The sequence below is a fragment of the Ostrinia nubilalis genome, chromosome 9, assembly GCF_963855985.1.
Source record: "Ostrinia nubilalis chromosome 9, ilOstNubi1.1, whole genome shotgun sequence".
Lineage (NCBI taxonomy): Eukaryota > Metazoa > Arthropoda > Insecta > Lepidoptera > Crambidae > Ostrinia > Ostrinia nubilalis.
In genome coordinates this window covers 14,291,117-14,316,733 of record NC_087096.1, presented here as the reverse complement: position 1 = coordinate 14,316,733, position 25,617 = coordinate 14,291,117, and the positions used below count along the sequence as shown (strand labels likewise).

The window sequence follows — 25,617 nt, the reverse complement described above, 5'->3', positions numbered from 1 at the left end:
ACGATGGCATTATCAAGAGTTATACCATCAAACGTTCAAATAAAGACAGGCAATCAATATAGACAAAAAGCGTTTGACAGGTGTCACGGCCACCGACTGATTTTTGTTGACCCGTTTTGGAAATTTTCTGATTAAATTATGAACAGCATCAAGATTTTCAAGAACTTAGCATTCAGTAATCAATTGCGGTCTTTCTCAAGATGGTAAACACAAGAAAAATGTATTTTTCATAGTTAGCTAATTTTGAGGTTAGGTTAACCTGATCTTCATTTTGCAGCACAATATTACGTCAAGAAGTCGTCCAGGCAGCGTCCCCGATATCTATACCAGTGCCAGAGGGAGTCGACAAGCCCGTTTCCCCAAAAATCGAGAAGTTAGTTGCTGAAATCACAACCCTTAACCTGCTTGAAGTATCAGAACTAAGTCAGGTCTTGAAGAAGAGATTGAACTTGCCCGATGCCCCTATTATGCCTGTTGGTGGATTCGCCATGGCCGCCGCGCCTGCACAAGAGGAAGAAGAAGCCGCTCCCAAAACAGTCAAAACTAGTTTCACAGTAAGAAAGTTGATATTTTCTAGACAAATTACTCCAAACTATTTTCTTTTTCTGGTTTTAAAACTTGTGTTGTTTTTCACAGGTCAAAATGACAAAGTTCGATGACAAACAAAAAGTAGCACTGATCAAAGAAGTAAAGAACCTCCTGGAAGGCTTCAACCTTGTCCAAGCGAAGAAGTTCGTGGAAAGTGTACCAACAGTCGTTAAGGCAGACATTTCCAAAGATGAGGCAGAAAAATTGAAAGAAGCTTTATCTAAAGTTGGAGCTATTATTGAAATTGAATAATTTAAGCATTTTTACTGGTAATATTTAGTTCGTAGAAAAAAAATAAAAAAAAATTAAAACTCTTCCTGTTTTTTTGTAATAATCCTATTTCCAGCTCACATTTAAGAGAATATAGATTGGCAATAGTGATAAATGAAAGATAGTTTATAGATCAATCTTTATTTTACTTTTCAATTTATTTACAAAAAATACTTCTACAAATAAGTAGTTAGGTAAATGCTGATGACATTAATATTTCCATAGCAATTTCTTGGCGAGACGAGTTGCATACTATTCACTTTTAAACCCATAAAAATGCTACTACAATTAGAAATAATATTAAAACTGAATGTTTTGTATGTCACAGTACTTCTTCGTAATCTGAGCTTTAATCTCAAGTGTTAAATTCTTATCAATTGTAGTAGTAACAGTTAGGTAGAAATGGAATCAAAACATTGACAGCCATTCAAACAACTCATTTTGTATTATGTATAGCATAAAATCTCGTATTTAATACAATTTAAGTAAGTGATCACTTATCAAACATTAACTGTAAAAATAGAAACATACATAGTATTTATGGGTGATATAAAGTAACTTAACATACAATGTTATGATAATAAACAGTATGTTTTGTTGTGGTTCGTTCGTTTCAGCCAAATGACGTCCGCTCCTGGACAAAGGTTTTCCACAATGAACGGTCCTGCGCCAATAATTGTTAGCCAACATGATATTACATTGATGAAAAGTTATGTACATATGTTACTTAATCAAATACAAAGTAACTACTGATTTATTCATTAAAAATATATCCTTATTTTCCTACTTTACTTAGTAGCTATATTTACTGCAAATCTACCTTAAAAAACGTAAATGTTAATCTTTATTATTGGATTCATACCATATACCATATACCATGAACTAAGCAGATTATATTTCGATTCAATGGCACTGAAAACCGCACTAAGCGCCACGAGAACTTTTGTGAACGAAACCTTTTTTTTAGAATATTAATGTTTCTACTTCATATAACTAAGTATACCATGCTCTTCTACGTTTAGCTTGTAGATAGTTCCTTACTTCTCAGATCCTCGCGGCGACACAGTAACAATCGTAATAGAGAACCATAAAACCTAAATTAGTTTTCTTTAATAACAGTCTAAAGAGTTCACTTCCTCATTATCATCATACAAGCCAAGCACATCATCCAGAAGTGAAGACACGCTTCTTATGCCATCTTTCCATTCCCTCTTCTGTTTGATAGTATTTTTGAAATCATTTACCCGCATATAATTTACGAATAAGTATGGCGTAGCTGATATTGTAATTTTTAATTTGGGCGTTACTTTTGGCGCGTCGGGGTTGTCTAAACTCATATGTTTCTGGTATATGTTGGCTAATAGATTCATATCGTCGCATTTTATAATGCCATCAATAACGTTATCCGATGTCGTAGCGGTATCGAGTTCCATTTGTTCCTCTTGCACTTCGTCGGGCTCGATGACGCAAACCAAGTCTTCCATGCTTTTAGGTTCTCCTTCAGCTATTACAACGATATCGGGCACTTTGTATTTGACTAAGATCTCGTTCAGCTCTTCAGCTATGCATAGGGCTGCGTCCATCACTTCTACTTCGGTGTCCTCGTGCAACAGTTTGAGCAGGACTGTGAGGCACCCGTTGGCTGCTAACTCGTCGAGTAATTTGAGCAGTCTTTTCCTGATTTCTGCTTCGTTCAGCGTGACGATCTTCCGAGATTCTCTGGAAAACGTGACCGGGGGGAAAGTGCCGTCTAACATACCTTGGTCCGTCAGGTAGGACTGGATGACGAACTTCCAAAACTTGAGGGCGCTAAGCTGAACTTCCCAGTGAAAGTCGCTGATGGCTGCCGATGCCATGTGCTCGTATAGGGCTTGCCTGAAGATCGGCGCGAGCTTGATGTGTTGGTATATTTCGCATAAAACGTTGCACGCCTCTTTCCGGACGATCCCCTCTTGGTTGTTGCGGAGTACTGCTATCATTCGGTCCTGTAATCAAACATTTCAATCGTGTATTTACAAGTTTAAGGATTAGTTCCACCGGTTCCTAATAAACTTTTAGATAATAATATAAAAAGTTGTGTTTTATCAGAGTTCTGAATTACTTTATTCTTGGCTCCTCGCGTATACCTACCTACATCTAAACTGCGATGCAAAAACAATAATAATACAATAATAACACGAAACCGTGCTTAAAGCTACTAAAAGACATGTTACGCAAAAATCAGGCTTCCCCAACCTGACTGGCCAGCGCAGCGTAGGGAGTGTATTCTCCATTTGACTCTGGTAAATAAAAAGGACACGGTCCCTCCTGCAGGGGAAATAACTGACGATGTCTAAAACAAGTTGTACATTTTGTTGCAATATCCCCCCTATCACAACCACCTAAGATTCAGTATCACCCCTCACTTACCAGGAAGTTCGGATGTTCCCCCTGCAACTGTTCCCACATGATGGATATCCTGCAGCTTGCGGCGACGCATTTGAGCGCGGACACCTGGACGTAGGGCTCGTGGTCGTTGAAGGCGATGGTTGCTGCTACCGTGATGAGTTTGTTCTCCATGATCTGCTTACGGAGCGGTGGAAATTCTGGAAAGGGTAAGAGACGGTCAAAATTAGGAGATTTTCTTGCAATAGAGAACATCTTGAAATATCGTAATGAATTCGTATTCCGATCGACCAGCAGATCAAGCGCCGCAAGTGGAACTGGATTGGCCACACTCCGAAGGGACCCCGATCACATCCCTAAGCAGGCTCTGGATTGGAATCCCCAAGGAAAACGCAAACGTGATCGACCCAGGCAAACTTGGCGGCGCACTGTAGCGGACGAGGCGAAGAAGATCGGCAAGACCTGGAGCGAGATCAAGCGAGAAGCTCAAGACCGAACGAGATGGAGGACTGTTGTGGACGCCCTCTGCCCCATCTAGGGGACATAAGACCATAAGTCAAAAGTAAGTCAATGAATTCGTATATTTACGGGACTTTTCCCACTGCTGCAAGCCTGGTAGCCAGGATCTACAGCTTAACCGCCAATAAAAACAGCGATATCGGACTCGACATTTTTCTAAGAATAGCCGTTGCATAGAGTGCAATGTTCGCCAGCGTTCGAGATTTACAAAAAGATAATTGACAATCAAAAAAGGAGAATCCAAGAAATTCATGATAAGAGAAGAGAAGAAGTTCAAGAATACCCAATATTTGGATTATTTAAGTTGGGCGAGAAACATGTGATTGCGTAAAAGATTAATTCATTTAAGGTAAAATATTTATCATGATAACGTTGGCAGAGGTCAGGTTCTATTTATATGACCAATAAGTACTCTTGTCTCGACTGCGTACTATAATTTCGTTTTTTAACGAGTGAGTTGTCTCGATAACTGCAGTTACAGTGACAAAAATATTATTACACCCATTTCATCAGCAATGACATAATATTAAATACAGTGGAATAATTTATCATGAAAGGTAGGTAATGATGAATCGACATAAAATTGTAATCGCGTTTTATCATCAACGGATTTGTTAGGTGTACTGTTCATTCTCTTATAAGTAGGTATTGGGAAAATATGTTGTAGTAGGTACATAAATTATTAATATTACACACAAAATTATACTTTGTCGCCTTTGGTCCCCGAAAAGGCCTACGTTCTTCAGCAGTGGACGTACCCTAAAGCTGAAATGGTCGCAAAACGTGGAGCGCCGAATAGAAATTTTAAGAAACCTAATGAAAAAGTGATAACATCAAATTCGAAAAGTTTCAATTTAGAAGTTGGTAAAATTCAAATTCCAAGATTTAGTTACCTGTTACCAAATGAGTTCGTTAAAAAATCACTTACTAATATACGATATCTCCGTGCAAACGTTGAGCAGTTCCAGTGCGGAATCCCTGACTTCCCAGTTTATATCGTGCATCTTGGTGAACATCAGCTTGCCCATCTCGTGGATCGCTGACCCTGGCTCTGCCTCCATGAGGAGGGACAGGTTGGGCGGCAGAAACTTCTGGACTGTCACTGTCATCACGCCCAAGGATGCTAGGACGAACTAGAAAGAACCGTGGAAGAAATTGTAAGAAAAATTCTTTCGTCACCAGAGCATTATTATGTTCATATTGATTTATATAGGAAACAGAAGAAGGTCGATGTGGAAATCTATGGTGGAGGTCTTGTCCAGCAATGGATGACTTTAGAATTTAGATTAAAACCAGACTAAGCATTTTTAAGATGTAAATCCATCGAGGGTTCACAAATTCACAATACAAAATAGATTGGAATAAAACCCAAGTTATCAAACTTCACAATAACTCAGGAATTCAGGATAGGTATTACCTAAATGTGTGTGTAGCGCTGAAATATACATCATCACCGCGTTAAAATTAATAAGTTTTTGTTTATTTACCGATTATCAAAAATTTTCGCACGAGCAAATTGCAAGTCATGTTGCGTTTTATCGAATGGAAGGTGTGTCGTATTTCTGTCTGCAGTCATTGAGGGATGAGTCACTCTACGTATATAAAATAGTTATCTTTCTTATCAGACTTAAATTTACTCCCGTAGAAGACGTATAAGGAAAAGAAAAGGGACCGTGCAAAGCGCAAATATTTACAATATTAACTCGTATTTACCATAGTACAAGCTTTGCTTAGTTTGGGACTAGAAACGCAGTGTAAATGTCCAAGGATATTTATTTATTTATTCAATTTACTCACCTTGCATGTTAAGTTTGGTCTCCTCGTGAGAATGTTATGGACAATAACGTTAAGACATGCCACTTCTAAGCTGGCGTGCCACTTAATATTGTAGCGCTTCACTAACGACAAAACCGTGTCCATGACGTAGGTCATCACCAAGACTTTCTGCTCGCTGTCCTCCAAATTCTCCGTTTGGATTTCACCGTAATCGTCTGTCGGGTCGTATTCCCTTAGCACATAGAATAACGCCTGGAATAAAGTATTCGCTTGCTGGTCGTTCAACTGGTCCTTGAAGAAAGTCAGTCTTTTCACGCTTTCAAATGTTATGTTCATGACGTCCTGCTCCAATATCAAATCTCTTAGAGCGTATGCGGCCCGGGAGGTGTGCTCGCAGCTCATGTGGACGAAAGTAGAAATGTACTCGTTAATTCTATCGTTAGTCATAGAACCCTTGCAATTCCCTTTAGCAGTCTTGTTGATGTACACCAACAACGGGACGAGGTATATGAACAGCATCTGATATTGCAGCTTGTTCTCTCTTTCATCGTCCAACTTGTTCATGGCTAAGGTGTTAAAAACCGTACGCACCATCGAATTGCAGTTGTTACAGCAGTCCACTACTTGCATAACGTTTCTCTTCTGTATGAGGTAATGTATCATATTGAAGTACAAAGCTTGTAATTCTATAAAATCTTCAAATTTATACACTACTCCCGGCAAGTAGGGTTTCTTTTGGAATACCCTTAGAAGTACCCAAGCAAATATTAGTCTAATGATAAGCATCGACACGTTCTCGTTGCGTATTCTTTCCAACAAAAAGTGAAGATGTGTTTGGAAATTGATCTCATTCATCAAAATGGACATAATCTTATTTTTCTGATGAACCCTATCTATTTTGCTCAGCAATGCACTAAGAAACATTTGTAAGACCGGTTCAAATTTTTTACAATATTCATCTTCCTCCTCGCACGTTACATTCTGAGTGTCAATGTAATTGACCTCCAATATAGGCTTCGCTATGTGTCCTAGGATTATAGTGAGATTAGGTTCATCGTCCAACTCGTCTAGTTTCCATAAAAACTCGGAGACAAATTTATAAACTAGTCTTAAGACGAATATCGTGGATGGTTTTTGATACAAGGTCAGTAACTTTTTCCATAGCTCAGACTTCAGTATCCAGGACACTCCGGAATTGTGCGACACTATTGCTATTGCGATTTCTAGGTACGCAACCTTCAGGCTTGGGTTCATGGTATCTAGGTCTATTTTGTTAAAGGTTTCTAGGAGTTTGTCTCCGTTTTTTTCGAGTATTTTGTTGAAGTGCTGCTCCTTGCGGCTGACGATCGCGAGTATTCGGCCGAGGAATACGTTCACTGTGTTATGGTAGCTGTCCATGTTCCTCATGGCGTCGATTACCTGGTCCCGCAGAAACGTAAAATCGATGAGGTTGGACGTTTCTGAAACAATACAGATAAAGATATGAGGCAGTTCTAAAGCAAGATAAAAATGATTCACATCCAGAGCAATCCGGGTCATCTATAAACCTTATTGAAGGGTAATCTAATCTTGACTAGTATTCTGTGATACTACGCGCAAGTACCTAGGTGCCTGCAAAAACTGCTTTGTATGAGCATGATATATCAATATGGTTAATCCAAACATCGTTTAGTACATACATAAAATACTCTTTCCGATACTAAAAAACTATAACCTTGATACCTTAACTTCAGAATGAACTGATAACAACATGCATAGGTACATATCAACGACTGATAAAATGCCCGAGCGCATCTCACACATTTGGCGTAAGCCAGTCTAAAATAAAAACGAGTCCAGACGTCTGGCTTCCATACAAAACCCTCGCTGTTGCAAGGGAATCTTTAGGTTTTTTAACTTTTAGAAGGATCGAGGATTTTCGTATAAGTTAGGGCATGTGCACACCACGTTTTTAAAGGCGCCGAATTTACGACGCCTCTCGTAACGTCCACCCGGGCGCCCATTTTTCCTGCAAAGGTCTACGTCCAACTTGCGTGTGTATCGCGTTTCGCAGTGCCCAGAGCCCCGATTACGGTAACTTTTAACGTCTACAATCCAGACGCGCTTCATCGATTCTGCGATACGATTGGTCAAAACAGCTGACGTACGCTGTTGAACGACCAATCGTATCGCAGAATCGAGAAGCGTGTCTGGATTGGAGACGTTAAAAATTACCGTAATCGGGGCTCAGGGCCCCGCGACCGAGGGGGCCCCCATTTACTCAAGAGACCTTTTTCCAGATGATAAGGGCCCCCTTGATCCTTAAATGCCCAGGGCCCCTAGTAGGTTAAGGACGGCCCTGCGTGATGTGCACAAGCCTTTAAGCAATATCATCAATGTAACCTTGTTGGTGTTCAAATAAATAAATAAATAAATAAATAAGAAATTAGAGCCTAATAAATATCTACAGATACACAGACTCACGTGCAGACATAGATAATATGGTTTCATAGCTCTTTGATGACTTAGGTCAGTTTTTGGAGGCCACATAAGGTAAGGTCAGACCCAGCAATTACTAGTTCTAAGCATTTGTCACTGGATGCGTTCTGCAGTCTACTGCTACATTCACTTTGACATGACCTAAGAACACATCCAGTGTAGTGACCGACCGAATATTCGTTTTCGTTTTCGTTTTCGGCCATTTTCGGCCAAAAAATGGACATTCGGCCATATTTTCGTTTTCGGCCAAAAACCAGCCGAAGCTTCGGCGAAACCGAATATCAGAAATACGTGAATAAGATGGTGACGTTTATCGTTCCGATATCTTCGGGAGTGAATCTGGTGCACTCATGGTTCCAATCAGACTTGAACGGACGCGGTATTGTCACACTCTTTTGAAGTTGTGAAGTGAGGTTACGTTGTAAAGGGTGTCCAGCGAGAATTTTCCAAGTTCAAAATTGAATACAAATAAAACCAAAGAGTTTTCATTAAGTTTAATTGTTTCAAAATAGAGTTTAATGCGGATTTGAAATACGCCATGAGTCACTGGTCGGGAGCCTACAGAGCGTTCGCAGTATTTGAAATGTATTGTCGAATGATCGATGAATGTCTGATACCACAACTGCAACTGCATCCCGGTCAACTACGTAACTCTATTTCAGCAAGAAGGTGTCTCACCACACACGGAGAGTACCTCGATGGAGACACTGAGGACTATTTTTTTTTAATAAATGATCAGCAAGTACAGGGACATACCCTAGCTGGCTCGGTCACCAGATCTCACACCATGCGACTTTTTCTTGTGGGGATATCTCAAGTCAAAAGTTTACAGCAAACAATCCTTAAATAATTCAGGTTCTGTAAGAAAACATCCGCCGTGAAGTTGCAGGAAAATTATTAGCGCGATTTGCTCTCGCATAGTTGCGAATGTAAGGGTCCGGCTGTGAGAGTGCCAATAGTAAAACGGGCATCAAATAAAAGACATTGCCTATAAAAATTAAATCCGCATTGTTAAACTCCAGTTTGCATTAGTAATAAATGATAAAAAATCATTAATTTATTTGTATTCATTTTTGAAGTTGAAAAATTCCCACTGGACACCCTTTATTTCTTCTTCACTTCCCAATGTTTCATTATACACCGGAAATAATATTCTACTAAGAATTCATATTTTTTTTTTTGTGTTTTAATGTCGGTTTTCTGTGATCAATCCTTATCAAAATCAACTGTCAAACGTCATTATGATTTTGGTCAAAATATTAACGGTTTTCAAAGTTTTTACATAAACAGATTGAAATTTGAGAGTTGAAGGTCATTTTCGTTTTCGTTTTCGTTTTCGGCCGAAAATGAGACTGCAGCCGAAGCTTCGTTTTCGTTTCCGTTTTCGGCTGAAAATCCATATTCGGTCGGACACTAATCCAGTGTGGCAAATCCTTTAAGAAGGAATTCCAGGTATGACCATAAAAGAAAAAAGAATAATTCTGATGAAACTGGTATTTCATACCATCCATAAAATTGTACTTATGTAAATTTTGGATCATATTCTAGTTAGAATTGGATTGAATTTTAAAGCAACATGGTACGGAACTGTTAGAGCATTTGAATGTTAGAACTGAGAAGAGAAGTAATAAACCAAATGAGGGTTTTCATGTCCTATAGTAAGTTATAACGAGAGTATGGCTGTGAGTTACGATCAGTGTGGAGAAGACGTTGAGGAGTAGGTAGGTATGCTAAAAGTGGAGGCGGTAAATTTTTCAATGCACTGCAACTTTTCAGATTTCCTCCTCACAGAACTATGGTGAAAGACATTTTCACAGCTCTGCTAAGTTTCACAATGCTAGGATGGATAGGTCAACGCGAAATTGTGAACTCTGTCAGTTTATAATATAACACGTGAGATTGTAAACAAACAGTGGGTTAGGTTAGGTTAGATTGTAATCTAACTACGTCAGATTATAATCTGACGGAATTCACAATATTACGGTGACAGATATATTTGGTGGAAAAGTAGCTTACTACTTCAATTGAAAAAAAAACATACTTGAGCCATACCATGATGCTATGGTGCCACATTTTACCTCACCCAATACGTGCTAACCACCATAAAGGTCTTTACGTTTTTATGGAGAATTTCAAGACCAGTAATTTTTCCATACAAAATTTATGCTTAGTTTAAGACCTCAGATTCTAAACTTCCTTAAATCAGGAAGAAATTCATATCACAGAACAAACTATATTTGACGATTTAAACATTCTAATAAGTAAAATTTTAAATCCTTGATACTTATCTATTTTTAAATGAAAAAACAAATGAAATAGAAAAATAATTGAATAAAAATTTTAACTATAGTCTATCCAATATAGCTTGATTAGAATGACGGCTGTCAAACGAATGTGACTGGTGCTGGGTATGTTTCGTACGGTTCACATAGATGTATCGATAAGTTTTCGAAAAAATGATATAAAAAAATGCACCCAATTTTTCTTCATATTTTTGTTCATAAAAATGACAATTATGATTTAAATTTAAAGACAGTAAAATTTAAAATTCATGTCAAGGGTGTACAACCTAAGTCGTAGTCATTATCATCAGTGTTCTTCAGTGGTTTTTTCCTCTCGCTAGAGGGCGGTGGGCATCTCTTCTAGAGCAACGGTGCTATGAATACCCAAAAAATTACCGGTGATTGATTTCCGATGTTTGAATATTTAAGAATGAAATGTTTTTTGGTTTTTAATAGTGAACATTTAGAAAAACGTATAACTTGACTTAAATATGTTAAAAAATTAGTTAGAAAATTTTTTTGTTAAATATGTTAAAAAATTAGTTTTAATTTAATATGACGTTTGTCGATATGTCCCAACACTAACATTTTTGTAACTCAAGATAACCTTGTAGAGACGTCGTTAATACTCTAGCTTGATTTTTATAATTTCGAATTACTACTTATTGGTGTAATTTAACGCTGCATTTACACGAAATTAACATTTTTATTGGAAGCACTGTCGTCGAAAATATTGTTTATAGGTCAGACGTGAATTATTTCTTGTCCGCCAATATTTAGCTCTCATTGATCGCTACTACAAAGTTATGTCGTTACTTTTGATGGCAGCTGTCATTCTAATCAAGCTATATTGGATAGACTATAGGTACCTAGTTAATAACGTAAGTAATTTTTGAAAAATCTTAAAATGACAATCCAATACAATGCAATTTAATTCCTTTACAAGACTGCAAACATTAAATATAGTTTTGCACACTACAAATTATGTATTCTAGTAGTTCATGCTATTTGATTGCAGCCCTAAATACTACTATTTCTAGATTACATACATTACTAAGTATGACCTTGATCTTGATAACAGAAACTTACCTGGGTCTGAGATGTTGGATATTTTGTTTATGAAACTGTCGGCGTAATAACTATTCATCACATAGTTTGGTTGTTGCAGTTTTTCAAACAGTAACTTGAGTTTATTCTGAGTGCGAACACTCTCCATGGTTAAAGTTTTTTAACAAACAGTTACAAATTACTTTAGTAAAACTTTTGAAAACTTAATACACTGTACACTAAGGCGGCTGAGGAAACTTAATTTAGTGGTGGTGCGAGCCTTGCACAGTACGAGCGAACATACCTAGGCAAAGTAAATTTTAAACGAAAAACCATGCGAAAGAATTCATTCAATCAACCAAATCCAAACCAACAACAAACTAAAGTGATGTGCAGACAGTTCAGACAGAAATTATCGATAAGCGATAAAAAAATGTTTTACTAATGTTTCAAGTAAACCTAAATGTCTAAACTTAAATCGTGTTTTTAAATAAACATTATTATTTTAGTTCCACGGAGTATAATGTTTCGTTCTATATTCAGAATGATTTATAAATTATATTATTTTTCCTGCGACTTCGCTCGCTTGAATTTTGATCGTTCAAATCTATAAACACAAAAATACATACAACCGAACATAGAATCTCCTCCTTTTTTTGTTAAAAATAATAAAGGCTCAACTACAACGCGACTGGACGGCGAACAAAAATATGCAAAGAATACTCATACTCCAAAATCCGTATCGGCTATCACGTATCGTTTTGACAGCTAGTTCAAATGAAGTTCCAACGTAACCGGAGCGGGGCAGTCATGGGAGCTGAGCCCCGATTACGGTAACTTTTAACGTCTACAATCCAGACGCGCTTCATCGATTCTGCGATACGATTGGTCAAAACAGCTGACGTACGCTGTTGAACGTTTACAACGTTAAAAGTTACCGTAATCGGGGCTCAGTCCACCCAAAAAAAAAACAAACGTATCCGGAGCGCAATTGCACCCTTACATAAAAGCTGACAGAAAGGTACTTTTTCTCAAACGTACCTAAGTCATACGCATCAGGACCATAATGCTGTGTTTTTAGTAATTTTAGTTTCAAAACTAAGGCGTATTTAATGGAAATTCCATAAATCTGTTGTTTCGTCTGTTAGCGCGTGAACTTACTGTGATACCAAATTCCACATTCAGCTGGAATGAAAATTAGAGCGCGACTGTAGTTGTGCGAATGAATTGGAGACATTACAAATTAGCGCAATCGGGGCCCTGGGTTCCAGCAATAAGGGTCTCTAAGTAGAGGACATGTGGACTGTGGGCACTGTGGCGTGGACGTTGGTGAGAGCAGCAGGAGCCCGACCATTTTTGTTCTAAGATAATATTATGTTCCCTGGGGACAAACATTTCATTCAGTGGCAAGGTATCTGATTCCAATAAAATTAGACATTAAAAAGTCTATTATTACTTAATTAAACTAATCTTATTCGGCGGTCTAGCTAAATAAATACTATGACTTAAAGTTTCTTCAGACTAATAATAGCGAGATGCGACATCTAGAATTCTAGATCAATTACAAATTTAAAGTTTGTTTTATACTTCATAAGGGATAAAAGTATAGTAAATACTTATGTGACAATAACTATCGATAATATAATTGAATTGTATGACAACCCTACTAAAAATAGTTGCACAGATTTACAAACAAACTGTCATTTAAGCCAATGTCACCTGTCACAATAATTGTCTATGGTTGGTTATGGTTAACCATAGAGTCATGGCGGCACCGTAAATACTGTGATCCATAAATCGTGAAAAAAAATAGTTTTACGTAACAATAGCTAGTGCATTATTTGGTTTGTAATTTTTTGTGCAAAACTGGAGTTGTACAGAGACGTAAATATAAAATTAAAAAATATGTGTTTAAAAAAAAAGATTGACAAGCTGTGGAGGAATTTGTGATTGTTCTAGAATTTGTGCCGAGTGTCTTTGTCAATTTTGCAGAAAAATCGTAAATTGTGCTTGTGAAACCCGTGTTTCTCATTATTATTATTGTTAAAATATTGAACTAAAATTGTGTGAACTTTTTTTTTGTGACTGAAATGCCGCTAAGAGGTCAAACTTTTGTAAGTGTGTTATCACTGTTATCTGATATCATTTTTTGCTTCGCGTTACATACTGGTAATTTATGCATGGGTCTAATTACTTCCCTGTTAACACATCACGGCAGAGCGTACCTTCGTGCCGTCGTATAATCCCTAGTCGACACATTAACACATTAGACTGATGTAGAAAAAGTACCACGATTGCATAGATGATTTTCAGTTTTGCTTGTCTCGGTTGCAGCACATTTTTGGCGTTTATCCAAGTATAGTATCCTTGACTGTGTGTAATAACGTTAAATTAATCTGTATTAAATGTTGATATTACTTGGTGTTGCTATGAAGATTGATATGGTGTTGTGGTGTTCCGCAGGACGGTTGATGCCCGCGAATAACTGTGTTCCCGAGTGCTCCTAACTGCCTGGCCTGTTTTTGAGGTTAGTGTTGTTTATTTGGATTCTTCTTTATCAATGAAATTGCAATATTATCAGATGTTCACAATCATAAGTCCTTGCTGGGTGTGCTTATTACTAACCATCTAGTTTTCTGTCCATTTTTCTTACCGTGCCCAGATTCTTACTTGGCCTAATGTTTTCTACACTGAAATAAACTTTTTTATTCTGCAACAAATGTTACAGAATTAATATTGTATGTTGCCATGCAGTCATACAAATAAAATTTTCACATTATGTAGTGACGTGTGTTGTGAATACATCAGCTGTGTTTCCAATAGTGTGAGGACAATCGATTTCCTTAGTAAACCCCAAATTAGATTTATTTAATTACCGGTATCCTTCCGTTTGGCCCAATTTCACTTCGCAAACAACTTATTGCCAAAGTTTTATTTCCCAAATGAACTTTTAGCAACTACGTCTCGCAACTAATTCATTTGGTCAAATTTTCATTTGGGAAAATTTTACTTGGCAAATGTTTTATTTTGCCGAATATTAAATCCCAAATAATTTGTTTGGTCAAATTGACATTTCACAAACTTACCCACTGTTATCCATAAATCAAAGCTTGTGGCACATGATCATGGTTTTCACAATAATTTTATGTAAAACAAAGAGATTACAGAAAATAGTATGGTTGCAGAAAGTAGGTATTGCAGAAAATAGTAGGTTAGGTTAGGTTAGAACAGTGACCCTCTAAAATCACCTCTGTTGTTAATGAATCATTTGGAAATTTCGATAAAAAGAATGAAATATGAAAATTAATTTAGAACAAATTAACTACCCACTAAACAAAATAATAACCACAAGCTAATTTGTATTCCATTCTATGCACCAATCAAATTATTTTGTAAATAGTTTATCGTGAAATATGCCAAAAACGACATTTGCGAATTAAAAGTTCGCAATAAGTTGTTGAAACGTTGTTTGCGATGTGATAATTTGGGAAACGTTTTTTGGCCAAACATTAGTAATCCTTAATTACCTCTATCTAAAACAAGTACCCTACCTACAATACAGTTTTATATTAATGCTTAAAAAGTATGTTTAGAACTGCAAATAAGTCATAGCTAAAGTATGCTATGAAAATAGTAACTATATCACAGCCCAAGCGCTTCTATTATTACATACTGTTGTAGTAATTTGAAATTGGCGCGTTCTTGCTACGTAATGACAGATGACAGGTCGTTGACTATTATTTTCTTGTCTGCGCCATCACTGCTGTAATGTGCATTGTTCTGTTTAATAAAACTCAAGTAATTAATTATAAAGTCGTTTAATTACAACAGGTTATGGGCCCAGGCAGTAATCTGTTTGTAATAAGTATCAGTGAAAAGTTATATCAATGAAATAACGTAAAACAAAGTCGCCGGTCATCAAAACTGACACGACCTAACCAAAAAGCCGCGTGGTGTGTGTTAAGAGCGTTGTCACATTTTTCATGCAGAAATCGAGAATTTGGCAGATTTCGAAATGATTTTAGTCATATAATTTATTGTTATAGCTTCTTTTGACTTATATCATCGTAATTATCATACGTTTTTACGGAATGTCTATTGACAAAATCTCGTTCAAATTGGATTTTTGCCTACGAAAACAGCGAATTTCGAAAGCCCGATTTCCAGGTAACTCGCGAAGGCACAACTTTGAACTAATATTACCACAAATTTATTTCTAAGTAAGAAGATAGAATGTATTCATTAGAATAAGCATACCCTGAAGAAGAAAGTGTATTGAGAAAATTTTGATGTTTAATTCATTAAAATGCATTTTTATCATGTCTAAGATAGTAAAAATTCGAGAAAATTACAGCAAGAAAACAGGTCACATCTCATAATCTAAAAGTCATTTGGCAACATAAACTACTTTATACTTAAGAAGAAACATAGTACTATTATTGTGTGAAAAAGAAAAAATATCTATCTTCAATCTTCAAATGAAAAATTAATTTGAAAATACTATAAAATCGGGTGCATCAAATGGCATAAATCAGTCGTGCTTTGGCACTCGTAGACGCCGGGTCTATGTCAGTTGGCTGCCCACTGACGTATATGCGTCACGCGTGATTTTTTCGTAAATTGTAGTATGATTGAGTACTTTTAATCCGCAAGTATTTTTAATTTATTTGTTTAGGTAAATCGGACTTGTAATTTCTTTCTTTTCAAACTTTTTATTATTTTACTTACAGAATATGGGTAGAATAGACAAAAGATATTATTACGGTAGGTATCTGTTTGGTCAGGAAAAAATAAATGACTAATAAAAATTTTAACAGGGTGTCAAAACATTAGTCTATGCTATTGTGTTTCTACAAACATAAAATATACTCTTCCTTACTAATAAAAGTTGAATAGCGTCTGTATGGTCACACAATGCTTCGTCATGTTTTTCCGAAAGTTCAATTACTGACGACTGAATGAAAGAAATTGGTGCGTAACTATTCATCTGATATTAAACGTTTAGTAATAAAGGGGTAGGTCAGGTAAATGGCAAATCGACCAGCGGTCGATCGATGACACTTAGACAAATAGTTTTATAAAACGTCAACTAAGTTGGTTAGGTATTTGTATTGTAGATACTTATACAAATGAACGTATAAAATGAGTTTATTTTTAAAAGTATAGGTACAGGGTGGAAACGATAAGTGATTTCACTTGATTTTTAATTATACAAGATATCGAGAAACTGTTTACTGTTCCTGTAAGTGCTTCATGAGCTCTTTAAAACAATAACAATAAATAGGTCAAAGAATAAACTAGATCTATGCGAAAATTAAATGTTTCCGAATTTCATACTAAATGTATGCCGCCAGCCATACCTACCATATTAGAAGTGTTAATTTTTTAAATTGAAATTTTTAATTAAGTAATATATAATAATCAAACAACAAACTCGTAAATTGCATTCTTATTTAAATTATTTACGGAAAACATGATTTTAGGTTTAACTTGCTACAATATCATCAAGAGATACTAATTAATCTAAATATATAAAAGGAGAAACTGACTGACTGACTGACAGATCAACGCACAGCCTAAACGGCTAAACGTAGGCACTTGAAATTTGGAAGGGACGTAGCTTAGGTACCGTAGAGGTGCACTAAGAAAGGAATTTCCGGAATTCCCACGGGAACGGGAATTAGCGGGAAAAACGGGATTCACGCGTACGAAGTCGCGGGCGGCCGCTAGTAAATACTAAATAAACAGATAAAGGGGACGGCATTAAGGCACTCAGAATTCTCAGAAACCATTGATTTCGTGTTTGTTTGTAACTGTATTAAATGTATGAAAGCTGAAAATATAGGTTTTTTGATTAGATTCAGTTCGTTCTTAAACATATTATTGATGCCGTTTGCTAGGTCTCATGAAGCACTTTTTCAGTAAGTAACCATTTGTTCGACATCTTGTATACCTACTATAAGAAATATTCGAGTGAGATCACTTATCGATTATTTTCGTCATCCTTATTTGTATTAAATTTAATTAAAATACACTAAGGCTGAGATGCACCACCTAACTTTGACCCTAACTGACAATAACCGGTGTTTTATGTTAGACAGATTTTTGACATCCAAAATTTTGATGTCAATGTTAAAGTAAGACGGTGCAACACGGCCTAACAAATGTATCGTAGACAGTACTTTTTATTTTCTTCATAAATCTTTCTTTTCTTTGTAAAGCTATCTACAAGCTTTTATTTTCTTTGACATCTGGAGTTGTAAAATCTTGCAACTTAAAATTTACTTACTTCCCGTTTTCCCATTGAGCTGAAATTTTGCATGTCTACACAGGCATGCAAAATTTCGTTTCATTTCGCACTAAATAAATTACACGTGTTTTCATGCGATGGCCAAGTCAATATATTTATGTAAAACGTTAATGATTTCCTGGACTGGACTTGGTATTACATGGATCTCACAACTTTTTACCGTAGAACAACTGAGTAGTGAGACTTGGTTTTTTGACAAGTATTGTTTTTGATGGGTTTGTATTACAGAACGCATGTGTACCTAATGGGATAACTGTTTAAAAACACGATTAGATAAATTTTGCTCTATGGATAAAAATCTTAAAGTTACCTCTGATTTTTTAGCATTATACGACCGTGGTTTATAATAATAAATTCTATAAAATCACAATGATATCAGTATTTACCTCTTTGATTTCCTGACGGTTTACGGTTTAAGAACTTTATTTCTCATAAGAATTAACAATAATTCACTTCCTGAGAAACATTTCAATTTAAATTATTTAAACATTGAGTGTTTAAACTTGTTCCTGACTTGTTTAGATTTACAAAAACTAAATATTTATTATTAACTTTTAGATTATAATGTGAATGGCGCTTACGATGTTTAGTTACGAGCTCTTTGATGGACACAGATATTATAGATAACGTTTAAAAAATGGCACGCTCGTTTTCATACATTTCATTCTATTTATTTAACCTATCCATATTTATGTGCGGAAACGTCACAGAATCAGAATAAATTTTAATTTTTCCATCCCGCATCATAAAAACTAAAAAGTCAAAAGTAAAATTTAAATAGTAAATATTTTTCATAAACAAGCTTTTGATGCTGTAAAAAGAATATAATAAAACATAAATTCTTTCTAACCCATCAACTTATTACTTTACTCAATTTAAAGATTAAAAACTTGTCGCGGGATTTACTAGTGTAAAACATACATTAATTACGTAACTTGATTTTGCTAAAAGTCTGATCTGAGAAAAAATCAAATAGGTAAATTATACATAATTTCTTTATTATTAGTATGATGTACTGTCTTAGGTACGACACAACTACGGATTAAGATCGTTTAGTCGACGCAGCGTTGAAATTGTACAGATAAATGCAGTTTGCGCACTCACTACGCGACGTCGAGCAATAAAAACCTAAAATTCGAACGCCAACTTTTTGCTACAACGCTCTTAAAAAAATATTTTTCATACAAAATGTCTTCAAATGCAATGACTCTTATCGAAAAGTTAGTTGGTCGAGATAACTACAATACATGGAGATTTGCCGTGATGACGTATTTACAACACGAAGACCTCTGGTGCTGTATTGAAAATGAAGGCAAACCTGTTGATTCAAAGCTCGACCTGAAAGCAAAGGCAAAAATTATATTGTTGGTTGACTCAGTGAATTACATACATATACAAGAGGCAAAAATGGCTAAAGAAGTGTGGACCAATTTACAAAAGGCTTTCGACGACAAAGGGTTGACAAGACGCGTGGGCTTATTGAGAGATATGATTACAACAACATTAGAAAATTGCCAAAATGTTGAAGATTAGGGGAGAGGGGGGCAGCTTTGGACAGGGGCAGCTTAGAACAAATGAATTTAAAAATCACTGATTTAGGCTACAATGGTATAAATTATAATTTATATTGCCAGCACTGATGCGCATAGCTGTCACATCTCATTTTTAATATTTAACTGTAGGTTAACCGGTAAAAGTGCTTTTTTGTTTTTGACTGCCAGTTTCGCACTTTTTTATTTTGGTTCTAAGGTTTTTGTGGGCGTAGTTTTATAAAATAGTAAGTGGTTTGTTTACTATACAGGGTGTTTCAAAATACCCCCTAAAGCCTGAAAGGGCACAGAAACTGAAACAATCTGAAATAGAAGCCGTTGTTCCTATTGTCATATCTTGAACGGTTTTGGAAATAACGTACATCGAAAGTTTCCAAAAATATCGATATGAATTCCCTCACTTTCGATCAGCTGCAGCGGGGTTCATCGAACGCAAATCATAGACTTTGTATTTTTCAGAATGTCAATTAGCCGCATTTTTTGCCTACTTTCTTTATCGATGTGTTAAAAGCATGTTTGTTCGTTAAATAAACATTTTAAATAGGTACTCACTAACACTTTACATGTGTACGTACATTTGAAAAATTTTGTGAAAACTTCATCTATCGAAATCAGGCCACTTGATGGAAAAAAAATCGTAAGTAAATAACTTTTTCCGATAGCAACATCACTACTAATGATAGTTTTCAAACATTCTTAGACAACAGAAAAAAAATAAAAAAATCCGTGAAATTCCAGGTAGGTTACGTTACCGTACCTTCAGTCGAATTCTGTTATTATTTAATCTTTGAAATTGCATTTCCGCCCATCTTTAGCTTACTCCTAGTACCTTTCCTGGTACCACCAGGAGTAAGATTGAATTGTGTTCCGTATAAAAATAAGCATTTAGTAACCAGTTTGTAAGTTCACCATAAGCACCAATAAGGCCTCATAATTACGGAGCCGCAGCGCGTGATGCGGTACTTATTATCGCACGCATAAACACAAAAAATATTGATGCGAGACGGGTGAAGTGGTGGTGCCAGCCTCTCTTCGCGCGGTGAATCCCGCAACAATAAACGCCGTGTGAGACGCATCGAAGCCATCCGCAGGATTCGGCTGCAAATAACGTTCCATTTCAAGAATACGCGTCTTAAATCGCTTTTCCGTAAAAGCACTCATGCACACACAATGCCAATGTTTGAACTCAGTTGGTCGCACAGCGTAAGATGCCCGGCGTCTCCGTAAATGAGGCCTTAGTTTTATGTCATTGGATACAGAGGCGTTCACATCATATTTTACAAAATCCTTGCAAAATGGCTCCTATTTAAGCAGCAAAAGGTTGATGTGAACGCATCTACACCATTATTATTATTATTTTGTAATAATTTGCCAATAATAATAACATTAATCATCATCATCATCAACAGCCCTTTACAGTCCACTGCAGGACTATGAGCCTCCTCCACTATAGTGGAGGGTTTTGCCATAATCTCCACGCTAGGCAGGCGGGTTGGAGATCGCAGTTTAAAAGATTGATGTTTTTCAGAGAGCGCTGCTGCCCATTCTCTGTTTGATGTGTAGTCCCTAAGTCGCCTCTTACGACACCCGCGGGAAGAGTAGGGGTTGGTGACAAATGTATTCTACTCTGCCGTCACCACACGGCTTAATAACATTAATAGCGGCATTTAAAAAAATGCTGAGAATTTAAAACAATTCTAAAATAATAATAATAACAACAATAACAACAACAACAAAAAACGTACATTTTGACAAACATTTTATTTAGTAAGGCAAGCGCTCAAGGAAAGGCCAACGCGGAAGCAAAAGTACTAGGGAAACATCAGTGCTTGAGCTTAAGCATTTTGGGTTTTCAGTTTCTTTTACGAAACCCTAATAGACAGTGATTGTAAACATTTTTACTTAGAATTTTTTTTGGTGGCTTGTTTTGAGTTTGCACATTTGCATAGTAACGGTTGGTACCTTTTAAACCCGCGCGTTCGCGGGGGCGAGTGGGGCGCCTTACTACATTTTTCAATTATCCCAAAAGTGAAATTTTAAGTTGGTATGAAGAACATGACGTCATACTGTAGCATCGTATCGTACAACTCCGTGTAAGTTTTTCCCTCCATTCGATAAAATTTGTCGTAACAGAAAAATCTAAAAACAAACTACTCACATCCATAATCATTATTTCAAAACACATAAATGCCTAGTCAATGGTAATACTAACTTACCATCAGGTGAGATCGCGGCCAAATGTTTAACTATTCATTTAAAAAATATGTTTTTATTTACTCATAAACCTTCTTTAATAAATTTCAAAATCGCCTCGTACTTTTAAACTTAAAATCTTAAAAATCAATGAAAAATTAAAATAATACCCAAAGAAAATGTTGGCAACCTCATTAGTGGGCAGACGCTCGGGAACACCACCCCCCGCCCCATCTAACGGCTAACTCGTGCGCAGCGCTGCGCGCCTGGTGGCGCCTGGTACACAATGGGCCGAAATATGCATTGCGTACTTATTCCGGACAACAATATTTTTTTATTCACAACTAATTTTAAACATGCCTTTTGTATGTTAAACTTTTGGTGGTACAAATACTCTTAAGATTGTGTATGTAATTCTAACTCAGCAAACTCTTGCTGTAAACGTAAACTTATTACAAAGGTAATGCTAGAACATAATCACGGGATGATATTACTTTAATATGCTTAAACTAAACAAGGCGGCTGAATAAAGGTATGGGAGAAATACTAAGTAGGTGCGCGTTATTGACACTGATATCAGAACGCCTAAACATTGAGGCTCAGTCAAAGAGAAGGTGACCTTTGTTCCTTAACTCGCCGAGCCTATTATTTACTTTGCGTGTTTGAACACAGTCACTCAATGTTTTGTTAAATTTATTAATTATCTCTTTGTCAAACAAAATAAATCAAAAATAGCACAAAAAAACACAACTATTTGAATTGCATACTCATCTGTTTTCGGAATGCAGATCATAGATTTAAAAAGATAGCTGATTCTGGTTTTACATTATTTGTAGAACAGTCATGTTTCTGATGTTGCAGTAAGTTAAGAGGACTGTTTATTATTAACAGAGATGCAATTAATGTTCCCGTGTAAACACGTTTAGGATTGTTATGTTAAGTAGGTAACTAAATTTTACAATATTTTTTCGGGTATGTTGGTGAGTGGGGCTTGTCACTTGACACCTTTTGACAAGCAGTTTCATACTAATTATGAGACATTTGGACATAGACTTAAAATTAAGTTAAAATTTAGTTACCTACTTAACTACTTAGTACGTGTAAATCAGTCTTAGGCTGCTTTTGTAAAAGTGAAAATTATTAAGGGACGCTTTAGAATGTTGATATGAAAATAAATCTGAGAATTCAATAACATTTCTTCTATTTTAAAATGGGACGTAACTTGGTAGACAAAGTAGGTACATAAACGACATTGCGACATTCCTTTACCTGCGAAATAAAAATTAGCGTACTAAAATCATTGTTAAAATGTTGTTGAAATGTTGCATTGTCATAATAAGAAGTTGCAAAAATTTGGCATGTGGCACGATCCCGTTCGCACCACTTTGCAGTGTGCGGAAGCGCCGAAAGATCGCGACACCGGCCGTCGGCTCTTCTTTGATTTAGTCGTTCATATGCTTCGTGCGTGATCGGTGTGTTTTCCTATCGTTTAACTACTTTCGAAAGCTTTGTGTTTTGTGTTGTTTTGCTACAATGGCAATGTTTTCTAATTCCGAATATTATGAGATGATGTTGTGTGTGGGTCGAGCTGATGGAAATTTAGTTCAAGCCCGTGAACTTTATCGGGAACAGTTTATCGAAGGTAGACCGGCGGCTGACCAGCGACGGCTTCCGTCGTATCAGTGTTTCCTTGATATGGTGACACGTCTCCATTTTACGGGCTCTTCATCGATCGGGTTCTAGTGGACGCCCGTGTCGTCACGGGTGATGACGGGTGATGGGATGACGGTCACGTCATCATCATCCGTGAACCATAATTTTGAATGCTTGTTGTTTTGTTAACGACGTGCGTGTAATTTTTTCTCCGTAGGTATTAAATAATACCTAGTAAATACTAGGCGCACAGAATGTTTTATGAGGCGTGGCCGGGGGCGTGAACATAGAAAGTTGCTCCTGGTCACCCCTGGTCACTCCTGGTAGGACAATGAACCCAAATTAGTGATGGGAATTTTTATAATCGATATTTTTATTTTACATAAATTTACCCGAAATTAGAATATGTCGCTATGATTGTAAGAAATTAACAAGGGACTCTTTATAGACGTTTATTAAACACCCTTCAGTTATTAGGGGTTTTTTTGAAACAACCTGTATAGAAGTTTAAATAGTTTCAATGAAGATTTGATAAGAAATTGCAACATAAAAGTATGTTCCGTTATGAAATTTATGTTTTTTTCTGGAAATATACCCATGGGGCAGCTTTGAACGAAATGGTTGGGGCGCACCTTTGAACTTTATCAATTTTCTTTTTTCAGTGGTATTATGAAACTTTAAGTTTTCTAATACTTCGTAGAAGGTTCTTACATAAAAAATAAACAGATTGCTTTACTGTAACAGATAAAATTTCAAGCTGGGTGAAGTCCGGGCAAAAGCTAGTTTTAGTAGTTGATTGATATTTTTAAAATTATGCAGTTTTGTCTTTGATGTGTCATTAAACAGAAAGTTTATTAGTATTTAGTTAATTGATATATCTTATATTTACTTTTTTTTAATAATATCCCTAAGTTTTGTGTTACTTTGTACAGAGTGATTTAAAATAAAATAAACATTTTAAATTGATCCCAAATGACACTGATCATTTAGAATTTTATTTATTAATTATTTAAAAAATACATATTCATAAATATTCAGTTTTATTTCATTGAAAAAAATACTAATTCAAAACTGCCCCAGGCGTGTTCAAGGCTGCCCCGACTACGGGGCAGTTTTGAACATTTACAGGTCTGTGCAAAAATGTAAATATCTTAATAAGCGTTCATGAACAATTAAGAAGAACATCATTATTTTGTTGTGTGATAACCATGACCTCTATCTAGGAAGAAAAAATTAATGAAATCAGTGAAATTTAGAAGATATTGAATAAACTATGAAAATTGTTCAAAGCTGCCCCCCTCTCCCCTACATTAACAGAATAATGAGTGCAGCACATAAACTTCGAAACATATCATTTGATATCAATGATGAGTGGCTGGGTACTTTGCTCCTTGCTGGATTACCCGAAGTCTACAAGCCAATGATTATGGCCCTCGAAAGTTCTGGTGTGCCGATTACAGCAGACTCTGTGAAGACTAAGCTCTTACAGGAAATAAAGAGCTCCGAGTCAGTTGCATTGTATGCAAGTAAGCCAAGTAAATATAAACAAAAGGATTCTGATAATTCTCCGAAGTTTAATAAAGGTCCCCGTTGTTTCAAGTGCAACAGGTATGGTCACATAAGTAAAAATTGCAGAACAAAGAAAAAGGACCAAGGCAAAGAGGCAGGCAAAGAAACTGGATATGTCGCTGTGTTCTCGGCATCCGCTGCAGCATATGACAGTAATAGCTGGTTTGTTGATTCAGGAGCATCCATGCATATGACTATGAGGCAGGACTGGCTATATGATGAATCAACACCTCCAATTACAAGCATCCGTATTGCTAATGATAAAATGCTAAAAGTGAAGAGCTGTGGAAAAATAGATCTGCCTATATGTAATAGTAAAGGACAAACACAAACCATACAAGTCACCAATGTGTTGTATGTGCCTGAGTTAGCAAGCAATCTTCTCTCCGTGAGTCAGCTGATAAAGAAAGAATGTTCAGTACTGTTTAGTAATGAAGGCTGTAAAATATTCAACAAATCTCAAGAAGAAGTTGTAGCTTGTGAGTTAGTAAATAACATGTATCGTCTGAACATAAGTAGTGCACAAGCATATGCATGTAATACAAAGGAAAGTGACAGCTACTTATGGCATCAAAGGATGGCTCATCTCAATATGACTGATCTGAATAAACTCTCCAAATGTACAGAAGGTGTCAAGCTTACTGAGAATAAGCTGGATATGATATGTGAATTTTGTCAAGAAGGAAAACAGTCTCGGCTGCCGTTTCCCAAGGAAGGTTCTCATGCTAAGAAGGTTCTAGAACTTGTACATTCCGATATCTGTGGACCACTGGAGGTGAAATCAGTTGGAGGAGCGCAATATTTCCTCACATTTGTGGACGACTATACCAGGAAAGTATTTATTTATTTACTTAAAAACAAGTCTGAAGTGTTCAGTAAATTTAAAGAATTTAAAGCATTAGTGGAAAATCAACTTGAATGTAAAATAAAGAAATTAAGAACTGATAATGGAAGAGAGTATCTGAGTAATGAGTTTATTGAATACATGCAAAATTGT

The 25,617-nt window shown here is 36.3% G+C and overlaps 2 protein-coding genes across 2 annotated transcripts; one reads left to right on the top strand and one right to left on the bottom strand.

The window, feature by feature from the left end:
• Window positions 1–56: 56 nt before the first annotated feature.
• Window positions 57–901, top strand: LOC135075044 (large ribosomal subunit protein bL12m). The gene is made up of 3 exons (XM_063969412.1): window positions 57–203; window positions 278–554; window positions 637–901. Exons 1-3 carry the CDS (start codon window positions 139–141, stop codon window positions 838–840), a joined length of 546 nt encoding a protein of 181 aa, XP_063825482.1. The 5' UTR covers window positions 57–138; the 3' UTR covers window positions 841–901.
• An 82-nt stretch (window positions 902–983) lies between these two features.
• Window positions 984–11,713, bottom strand: LOC135074704 (uncharacterized). Its single transcript, XM_063969072.1, has 5 exons — window positions 11,388–11,713; window positions 5,560–6,998; window positions 4,691–4,895; window positions 3,268–3,443; window positions 984–2,843 (listed from the first exon to the last, which is right to left on the bottom strand). The coding sequence occupies exons 1-5, from the start codon at window positions 11,512–11,514 to the stop codon at window positions 1,968–1,970; spliced, it is 2,823 nt and encodes a 940-aa protein (XP_063825142.1). The 5' UTR covers window positions 11,515–11,713; the 3' UTR covers window positions 984–1,967.
• Between the last annotated feature and the right edge of the window lie 13,904 nt (window positions 11,714–25,617).

What these genes read in the sequence shown, in the direction of transcription:
- LOC135074704 (XM_063969072.1), bottom strand. Translation starts at nt 11,514, where the DNA reads ATGGAGAGTGTTCGCACTCAGAATAAACTCAAGTTACTGTTTGAAAAA. An exon ending in ATCCAACATCTCAGACCCAG is followed by an intron (nt 6,999 to 11,387) that starts GTAAGTTTCTGT and finishes GTATTGTTTCAG; the next exon opens with AAACGTCCAACCTCATCGAT. An exon ending in GGGAACATCCGAACTTCCTG is followed by an intron (nt 2,844 to 3,267) that starts GTAAGTGAGGGG and finishes GTTTGATTACAG; the next exon opens with GACCGAATGATAGCAGTACT.
- LOC135075044 (XM_063969412.1), top strand. Translation starts at nt 139, where the DNA reads ATGAACAGCATCAAGATTTTCAAGAACTTAGCATTCAGTAATCAATTG. An exon ending in TTGCGGTCTTTCTCAAGATG is followed by an intron (nt 204 to 277) that starts GTAAACACAAGA and finishes TTCATTTTGCAG; the next exon opens with CACAATATTACGTCAAGAAG. An exon ending in CAGTCAAAACTAGTTTCACA is followed by an intron (nt 555 to 636) that starts GTAAGAAAGTTG and finishes TGTTTTTCACAG; the next exon opens with GTCAAAATGACAAAGTTCGA.